Here is a 10,039-nt window from a genome sequence, read left to right as displayed (position 1 = left end):
CTTTATCATATTCAATACCGAAAACAAACTGGAGAAAACTGACAAATTTATTCCATAAAAATATAAGCAGATATACTGCAAATAAAACACGTGCTTGGGAAAGAGAAATAATTGTTAGAGCTTGAACCCAGCTTAGGGCAAACCCAATCTATTTTGGAACTTGAAATACTCATGATGCAACTCTGGTAAAATACAAATGTGAGAGGCCTATTAATTCCTGTACAATAAAATGAACTAAAAAAGACTAGAAGGCCATAAACTAATTATTTAAAATCTAAATGGCAAAGCACATATTTTACTAGAATTTCTACCCTGGTGTACTGTAAACATTCATACTGTATTAGTTCTGATATCAAAGTACAGTAAGTGGTTGTATTATGCAAGGTTTAGTGTACTGGCTTCCATTTTTATTCTAATATTGCCCCATTATAATAAGTGGGATACAACAAATATTTTATATAGTATTGCTGCTACATTAGCCTGCTCCCATATGCAGCTGCAGTGTTTTGGGAGTAGGTTTCAACTCTGTTGGTCATCCCTAACAGAAAAGCTGAAATATGTCAGTTAAATTCATTTTCTCATTTCTCAATGAGACCACCATCAAGTGTCTTATTGCTTTCTTCACTGCTTTGTGGACTTAGCTACAACTTTTGCCTATAAATGATTTGTCACCTTTGAGCCATAAAATGTAGCTTTTGTGAAGCCCCCAGAAAGAGCCAAAGGGTGGATATCCTCCTTCACAACAAGCAGACAGACTCTGATAACATTATCATTACATGCACCAAGAACAACCCCACTCAGGGGAATCTACATCTTTGTGAGGCCCAACGTCCTGTTTTGGTTTCCTTCCAAGTTGGATGTTTAGCATAACATGAAATAAAAATAAAAAGCCTTCTTTTTGTTTCTGCTTAGGAGGAAATTTCATTTCTTCTCCATAGAAGAACATCAGGCTACAGTAACTCACAAATTTGTCACCACTAATCTGGAAACTCACAGGTAATTTTATCTGAAACTGAATGCAAAGATACACACGCTTCAGCTGAAGCAGAATATGGCTGCCTGCCTTCTCTGCAGCTTAAGCTTCTCTGAAAACATCAAAGCCACAATCAGTTCTCTCCACTGAGTCTCAATTAGTTTCTGAGGCCAGTTTAAGACCTGGATCCTACGTTTTAACACGAAACAGAAAAATCAAACTTGATCTGCCTCAAGGTCTGATCTGTATCAGCAAACTTTCTCTGAGAAAGATTTTCTACCCTAGGAGATACTCACAGTATGAATATCAACTTGTAGCCCCAAATCATACCAGCTGCTTCTGGAAAAGGTCCCTGCCATGCCTCTGGAAAGGGAAAATGCCAGAAGATTTAACGGCATCCCATGTGTTACAGATTTTCTTTTCAGGCATGAAGATACTATCTGATCAGTGGCCCGGGCAATGTAAAACTGTTATGCAAATTTTGTAATCACTGCAGTTACTGTTGATTTTCTGCACCTGCAGAAAGATGGGAAGAAATTCACATTCTTGGGCTGGATACTATCCTGGGGTAAATTTACATAGTTAAACTGAAATCAAAGGAGCTATACTGATTTATAAGAGCTGAGGGTCTGCTGCAACAATTCATACCCACAGAAAAATCTCAAGTCCATTTTGATGTCCCAATTTCATACGTGTAGAGGTTATAAATATTTGATATTGGCATTCTTGTTAGAAGTTTTTTTCAGATCTTCTTTTTAGAGAGATAGAATGATCTTCTTCAATATACTGTGTATTTAAATAGAAAATTACTATTTACCTAGAAGCTTACTTATGGCATTGAAGCAACCTGGTTTAATTTCCACAACTTTAACACAGTATCCTTGACACTCCAGCATAGCAATGCTTTTGATAGTCTCTGCTTAGTAAAACTTCGTAACTGTATATGCATATACAGAAATGTGAAAGTTACACTAGGATCTATATTCTTGATGTCTTATTGCTTTCCTTTTTCATTACTGAATAAACCAGGCCACAAATCTGGGATACTGTACTTAATTATGGGAAAGAGGTATCTGACTGCTTCCATTTTAACTGCATTAAAAATGTCAGTACCTATTCTAGGTGTAATAGCCTAAAAGCCTAGCCTAGCTCATAAACCCAGAAGACATATGAAAACATGTTTTCGTATTCCCCTGAAAAGTAATTTTTACAACTGTGTATTTGCAAGGAGTTCACAAAACTAGCAACACATTTATTTTTCAAATGAAATGTCCATAGCCTGTAGAATAATTCAAACAGGTGCTAATTAGGTGTACAGAAAGGCCACTGAGGATAATTTATATATCCCCCTGCAACAGAAAAAACCCCGAATAAATGTTAATTGCTTATATTATGCAACGAATGATTTTTAGGATGGCATTAAATTAGCTGCAAATATTATAATTACAAAGGACTGGGTAATTTACTAAGGATTAATTGAAATGATTAAGTGCAAACTGCATAATTTTGCAAGGTAGTATTAATACTTTCGCCACAGAAATGAAAAAAACCCCTGTGGTTACTGGCTCTTTAATGAAGTACTTTATGTACCTCATGAAAGCATCAGTGGGGTCTCTTTTATGTGCCCTTCTCTCAAAAGGGTATTACATGATTTTCATGGGTGGAAATCACTGAAGTGTTGATAATAACTGGAATGTCTAAACTAGTCTATTTTAAGGACTGAGTTTGATCTCAGTGACATGGGAGCAACACAAAAATATTGCTTCACGGTCTGTACCCAGCAGCCTTTTCTGAAAGCTACAGCAGCTGTAGCTATTTACTGGATAAGAACTTAAGCAATTGCACATGCAGTTTGAATGCATTCCTCATAACCAGCAAAAGGAAGCCCACTTTAAGCAAGGTACTTGGAAATACCACTACGCAGCAATAGTTTTACTTCACTTTCCTGAATTCAGTGCACCAGCTTCCTGCATGCAGGCTTCATGTTGTGCTGTATGGAGGTGGAAGGGGATGGTGATGAATCTGGAGAGGGGAGAGGGACTTGAAAAATTGTTCTAGTCCAGGAGGGATTTCTTACCTAGGAGTATTCTCTATTTTAAATGCAGGGTACTTTTCTGAGTTTATTATCTCTCTATTTATTGCAATCTCTTGGCCAGTATTTATTTTTTGGTGGCTTAATATTTAATGAAATTCAAATATAGTTAGTTAGAAAGTAGAAACCAGAAGAGAATTCAGTCAGTATTGGGAATAATTCTGGACTTCGAGGCAACGGGAGGAAGACTATCATGTTCTTTTTGACTCACACGTGTCACAGCTATAATGACATTGTAAGATGTTTCACTTGTCATTACCACACATGCCATATGTCATTACAAGAAGCACCGTGAGTAGTGAAATGCTATAAATGAAAATAAATGTCTCGTGCTTTTGGCTAGTTGTAACATTAAGCACTTATAATGCTGTGATCCTCAATGGGCAGGATATGTTTTAAGGAACGTCTCCGATTTCTACAGACCTAAATTTACCCATGTGCGGAGACATGAGGAAAGCATGTAGATTAATTAATTCTCACTTAAAAAATGGGTAGACTGCTTATCGATTTTCAATGCAAGGCTAAAATCCTCTTGACAGCATGCTAGTTACGAAATTTTGACTGTAATTTCAGCTAAACCTCAAAATCTGTTTAATGTGAAGAGTCCAATTCAGGAACATAGGGACTTTCTGGATTTTTGTCCTAGTCAGTATCTCACTTTAATGTGTATTTCATCTCTTTTCACTTGAACAGATCTTGCTTAAACCTAATCATGTGCAATATTAAATAAGAATGGCTCAGTAAATCTGGGCAAAAGGCTCATCTAACATTAAAATTAAGTCTGTGCACAACATCCATTAGGACAATATTGAGAAGACCCATACAGGATTAGAGAGTCAAATTTAAAATTATGATTGCAGTCTTGGTAACAAATGGAAACAGGGATATATTAAATACAGATCTGATTTAAGAGATCAGAAAGATGTGAATGCCATAGCCAGATACCCATACACAGAGCCTCTGAAGTCAATGCAGCCAGACATTATTATTTGTAATGCTCTTATCAAGCTCTGACAGGTATTTGTACCTCAAAAGGTTCGTTACTGAGTGAAAGATCAGAATCACAATTCCTTATGCAATGACAAAGTACCTGGCGCACTAGAAGACAGGGCATAACACTGGCAATATGCAAGCCAGAAAAAAAGTGTAAGGGTGAAAATGGGAGGCTGGATTCCATAAAGCATCTAAATTGCAAAAAATTGTGCAATTCATAGCAGGTGTCTGTGAAGTTGCCTGAATATACAGTCTCTAGATTCTCTGCTGCTCTTTGCCTGGCCAGTCTCCATGCGTTGATTTGGAGAGGTGTAAAAACTGCTTGAAAATTAGCTGAGAACACTCAGCTCAGGGCCTCAGAAAAGGCAGCTGGAGGTTGCCATGCACTGGCACATTGCGGCCATGCCTGCTTTTGTCCACCCATGTTCACTCTTCTTCCTGACGCTTTCATAGCCAGGAAGGGGGCTAGCGACACATGAACCTGGTGTAACATGGAGTCCAAATAGCAGTGAAACACTAAGAACTGACTGTATGCCCATGGCAATTTTGTATTACTCGGTAAGAAGCCTGCATCACTATCAAGAGAAAATTATAGATTGATTTTACTCACAGATGTATGACAGCAGTTACTTTCCAACGCTGGCATTCACAAATGCTGGCACAGCAAAATATCAAAAGAAAGTCATAGCAAAACAATAAACATTCAAAAAGCAGTGGCTAAATACAATTCATAACTGTTGGGCAAAGCTACAGCAATGCACTTAGACTGGTACCTTATTTTACACAGACATTACATAGACAAGTTCAAAAGTATTTTGAATTTAGACCTTCATAATTACATCATAATTACAGTGTCCTGGATAACAAAATTAGGTTTTGTAAAATAGGTATCTTATTCATCTGAAAAGAAATATGTCCTTTATGTGACACAGGCAGTTGTTTTTGCCTTTGCTGCTATGTTGTTGTTTGATGGAAAACACTCTTTTTAAAATATGTAAATGCAACTGATCCTGAAAAAAAATATCATAAACCATCAGTAAAAATATACTGCATTGCCCTTTGAAGATGCACCATTTTTGATGCACATTATGAACATATTTCATGCTGGTTTGACCAGTACTTTTCTTACAGTGTAAAAGTATATTAGTGTGAAATATATTAATAGGTGTGGAGTCCTCTGAAGTCTCTTCCCTTGTTCCGTAACAATTTGTGTCTATTAAAATATTGGTTGAATCCAATGAAATGAGTTGATTCTATCTCACCCCAGAGTTTTAACTCGTTCTAGTTCTGCTACAGAAATTTCAAAAGGGATGTCTTGTTTAGCTTGAGAGATGAACACTACATCATACAAATATTTGCCAATCAAACCGAAAATTCAATCATGACTTTTCAGAGGTTTTTGTTTAGCAAGATTATGACAGTTAGCAACAACAAATAATCCCCTGGGTGAGTTATTCCATACACGCCTACTGCAGGGCTTCTGCAACTTCCTCTGCTACAGCTGAATACTAGGCTAGCTGGATCACTGCTCTGAGCTAAAAGCACAAAACGGTTTTCAGAAAAGACCTCATAAAGACACATAAGTCTAGGTATTCAAGTTCCCTCTCTGCAGGTGAGAAGAACTGAAAACTCCAAACTGCACAGCTGAAATCTGGTAGCGTCAGAGCCCAGTCCTGAAACCCTAGCTCTACCCATAGGAATCATGATGGAGACTTAAGTGTGCAAATGTGGATGCATTTGCCTGAACCATGACTGAGCATCCTAAGTGTGAGAATACTAAATTAGGGGTCAGGTTCACAAGCAAGAGATATGAATTGCTTCAGTGAAGCCACAGTGATTGGTATTACCTGAGGAGCTGGTGGTGTTAGCACCTGATGTACATTTCTGTGTATGCACAGAGACCAACCTGTCTAACAGCAGCCATCACAACTGATCCTTTAAGACTGCAAGGAATTACGGTGTCCTTTCACTGTACAAATGACATGACTTGCACGCCTTCTCAGGTAAAAGTGCACTGAAAATGAATACAAGAAGCGGCATTTTTAATTAGAGTTCAATAGACTGGTGCAGCTCACAAACCCTGGAAGACGCAGGACAGCCATTTTAGTACTTTTGGGAAAACTGATTTTCACAAAAACATGATGGGAAAGCACTACTTAGGCATATGAATAACCTTACCATTATGAAATATCAGAATTCAAATATAAAAGATTTCATGTTAGTGTAAGTATCTTTTCCATTTTATCTCCTTGTTTCAACATTAAAATTGAATTATCTTTTAGAAAATTTAGCTGCTGCCACTTCAGAGACACTGCCTTTGCAGCTGGGTGTGTTGATGGTTCTTATTATACCTTTATGTCTGTAAATATGATCTAAGAGCCCAAATTAAAAAAACCCTCAAGTCCCACCTTCGCAAACATAATTAGCCATGTTCACTAACGCTATCTGAAAGCATACAAGTGTAGAGAGTCTTTGTTCGCTTACTGTATGCTTGTTCAGTATTATTCCCATTTTCTATATAATGACATCCGGTAGTAATCCTGGCATCCTCTTTGAGTCAGGCTCTTTTATAATCAAAGTTGCCAATAAAATGCCTGAAGTTGATTAGTAAGATACAGGGTTCTTCTTTTGAGTTATGTCAGTGGCTGTGTAACTGTAAATATCAGAGAAGTTTTACAAAAAACCAAAGGCAAGTGTTTTACATTAAATCTTATAAAACTGTACATAATAATAGTCTAAAACATGAAAAGGGCCATTAAACTGCTGTAATAGTTATGAAAGGTAGTAAATGTAACAATTCTAATGTTTCATATATTTATCATATTAATCACTGTATTCATACAGTTGTGTTTGTATATATATATATTCAATGGTACTGTAAACAGTTGTTGGAAAACACACATTAACTCTTAACCCATTACAAGTTACTATAGCACTTTTTCATCCAAAAAGTCAAAATGCATCAATGTATCATGGATTAAAAAAAACAGCCTTGTAATATAGTGCACATTTTGACATCTTTTAGGGTAGCTATAAAGATGAGGCATAACAGAGAATGTTCTAGATTTCAGATTGGTTTACATTTACACCTACCATGATACAAAATTTTAAACATTAAATGTAATTAAATAATACACAATTTATGAAACAGAGTTGATTTCAGAGATCCACAATCCACAAAATCTAGTTAGTGTCTAATGGGAGTTCCCAATAATTTTTATCTCTGGGACCCTTATGGAAAATTTAAGTCAGTTTCTCTTTAACATCACACAGGCAAAGTAAGTTTGAACCAAATTATCTTTTTCCTCTGTACAGAGCTGCATTCAACTGGATAAAACATTATTATGTTTATTTATGTTTCCCATTGCTGGACATTCATCCAATAAACCTTGAGCATGTGCTTAAGCATCTGGTAATGGCATTTTGTAGGGCAGGGAAACTCACTATCTATATCCCGCAGTAAACAAAGTGGTTCTAATTTTTTCCATAGTTAAGGCAACTATACTGATATATTAGACACACCATATGCTTTTATCTTGCTTCCTACAATCTAAACAGTAAGAGTGAAAAGAAGTTTCAAACATGCTTTGGTCTTCTTGACCACTTAGGGATTTCATCAAGCTGGTACAGAGTACTTTACTTTAACATGTTTTACAACTGTAGACATAGCTTGCTAGCTGTTCACTAGAAAAATAAAGTATGTATGGGCTTGAATTTGAAGACTGACCATTCATATAATTTATCAGAAAAATTAAACAAACAAAACCAGCCAGTCAGATTCCAGTGAACGAAATTGAGAAAACCATTAAGACACACACATAATTTGTGTGTTTTCAATTATTTCTACCCCATAACTTAAGCTACTCGGACCCTTGTCATCATTCCCTCTGTGTCTCGGGTGGGCTTTGTCAAAGGCTATCTTCAGACATTTTAAGTGATGACACTTGGTATCTGCCAACTCCACCATATCGTTTGATATTTATTCTAACATATCACATAAACTAGAGAGCCATTCAAATTTGTTTTGTTGGGTAAGGCTGTAGGTATAAATGACAGTGAACAGAAACACTTGCACAATGGCTGCAAGGTAATACAGCTACAGTGGACAATGCCACAGAACCGCTAGTGCTGTTAAAATAACAAGTAAGGAACTCGGGGCCGGATTGCTCCCATTTCCAGTTACACTGTATTTAGAGGATGACTTGACAGTGCTTGTGGTGGTTGTGGTGTCAATCTTTTTCACAGTTGGTTTTGGTTCATTTCTATTTTCTGGATGGGTTTTCTTTTCCTTGAGTATATCTGTAAACATGAAAGTAAATGTAAGATTAATCACACATCTTTTAAATAGCAGCTTTAAATTCTGTCTGTTGCAGGAGCATGCCGTACACTAGTCTGAATAACTGAACTAAGTATGGAGAGTGATGGGGCACTTTAGTGTGGCGCTTTAGTGTGGCCGCTGGGACCTCAGCACCCACTGTTTTGCTCAACAAGTCTTCTCTGACTGGCCTGCTCTACTTGTCTACTCATAGACACAGCCTGAGCAGAATAATAGGCGTTCTGCATTGCAGTGGCTGGTCTCAGAACCTGGTTTTCTCTCATGAAGAGTACCCTCAGTTTCACCTGGGATGGGAACTGGCTCATGTTTTAAAACATGGTATTAAGATTGAGTGGTTTTATAACATGCCCCAGTGAAACAGCCATCAAGTTGCTGAGCTGCTGCAGGAGGAGACCAGAGAGCATATTGACTTAATGTAACAGTCAACTTATCTGGCTTCTTTCTCCTTTGCCACTACCCTTAACTTTAAAGCAACATGCGAACCTTGATGTGGTAAGACAACCTGGCAAGAAAGATTGCAGACATGAGGAAATACATAGGTGTCTCATATGCCTTGTTCATCAACCTAGGCAAAAAGGGGCTACAAAGGGAAAACGCTTCAAGTTTTGTTTCATTTTTTTTCCTAGTGAGTACAAGGATTTTTTGTTTTTAAAGTATGGAACAATATCACTGGGGCTTTTTTCTCCCTCCAGATGCATTTTGTGGCAGTTCTGGGCATCTCTTATGTAAAAGACTAGATTCATAAGAAAGTAGTAGTAGCAGTAGTTCTTTATTGCAAGAACATGGATTTTTTTAAAATGAGAAAATGACTGATAAGGTTCTCCAGTTATCTCGATGTCCCCAAGCTATTTTCAAGTATTACTGAGATCATATTGCCCTTGAACCCTCTCACTGGCATTGGGGGTCGGGGGGAAATATTGTTATTTCATCTGATGATGGGATGATGGTTTTACAGTCAATTTGTAAAAGCATACCTGAGTGCATGGCAAAAAATGAATTCCTACCTGGAAGAATTTATGAATTAACATAATTGTTCAGGTCCAAGATTAAAGGATTTGTGATACTAATGAATGCAGTGCACATACACAAGAAAGCAAAAGGCTTAGATTTGTAATGCAGATTAAACAACAGTCCAATCTTAAAATAAAAACTCTGAATCACCGAAGCAAATTCCTGGCAGAAACTGGAAAGATGGAAAGTATTCCAGAAATGTTAATGCAATCTGAGATCATTGTCTGCCTGTCAGTAGTTCTGGACAACCATCAATAAACTCACTTGATAATAAAAATGAACTATTATATTGGGAAAGCACACATTGTTCTTTTGCCAGTATAAACTGTAAAAGAAATGCAATGAATTCCTCCATTTTATCATAAAATCAACACTAGTCCCAGAGGAATGTGTGATTCCTAGACCTGACTCAAGGGTGACCGCAGAGAAGGGACACTGGCTGGCAAGCTATGCAGTGGGAAAAGGGTAATCTGCCACTGCACTCAAAATTCATTAGGGCAAAATGTGGACATAGGGCCTCTTCAATTCCAACTTGCAATGGAGCTAACAAAAATGAGGGGGAGAAAAAGCATGCTCTAAATGTTTAGAAAATATCAGTATTCTGAGGACACTTAAAGAAAAATGGACAACCTTC

General features: G+C 37.2%; 1 protein-coding gene across 3 annotated transcripts in view; it reads right to left on the bottom strand.

Moving 5' to 3' along the window:
- Nucleotides 1-2,637: 2,637 nt before the first annotated feature.
- Nucleotides 2,638-10,039, bottom strand: part of LOC142032815 (glypican-5-like) — a 416,769-nt gene continuing 409,367 nt past the window's right edge. For all 3 annotated transcript variants that reach the window (XM_075031958.1, XM_075031959.1, XM_075031960.1), the window contains one exon: nucleotides 2,638-8,357. In XM_075031958.1, coding sequence (XP_074888059.1) covers nucleotides 8,155-8,357 — 203 coding nt within the window. In that variant the 3' untranslated portion in view covers nucleotides 2,638-8,154. The remainder of the gene's footprint in view (nucleotides 8,358-10,039) is intronic.

The sequence above is a fragment of the Buteo buteo genome, chromosome 7, assembly GCF_964188355.1.
Source record: "Buteo buteo chromosome 7, bButBut1.hap1.1, whole genome shotgun sequence".
In the NCBI taxonomy this organism is placed as follows: Eukaryota; Metazoa; Chordata; class Aves; order Accipitriformes; family Accipitridae; genus Buteo; species Buteo buteo.
This window is presented reverse-complemented; position numbering and strand designations above follow the sequence as displayed.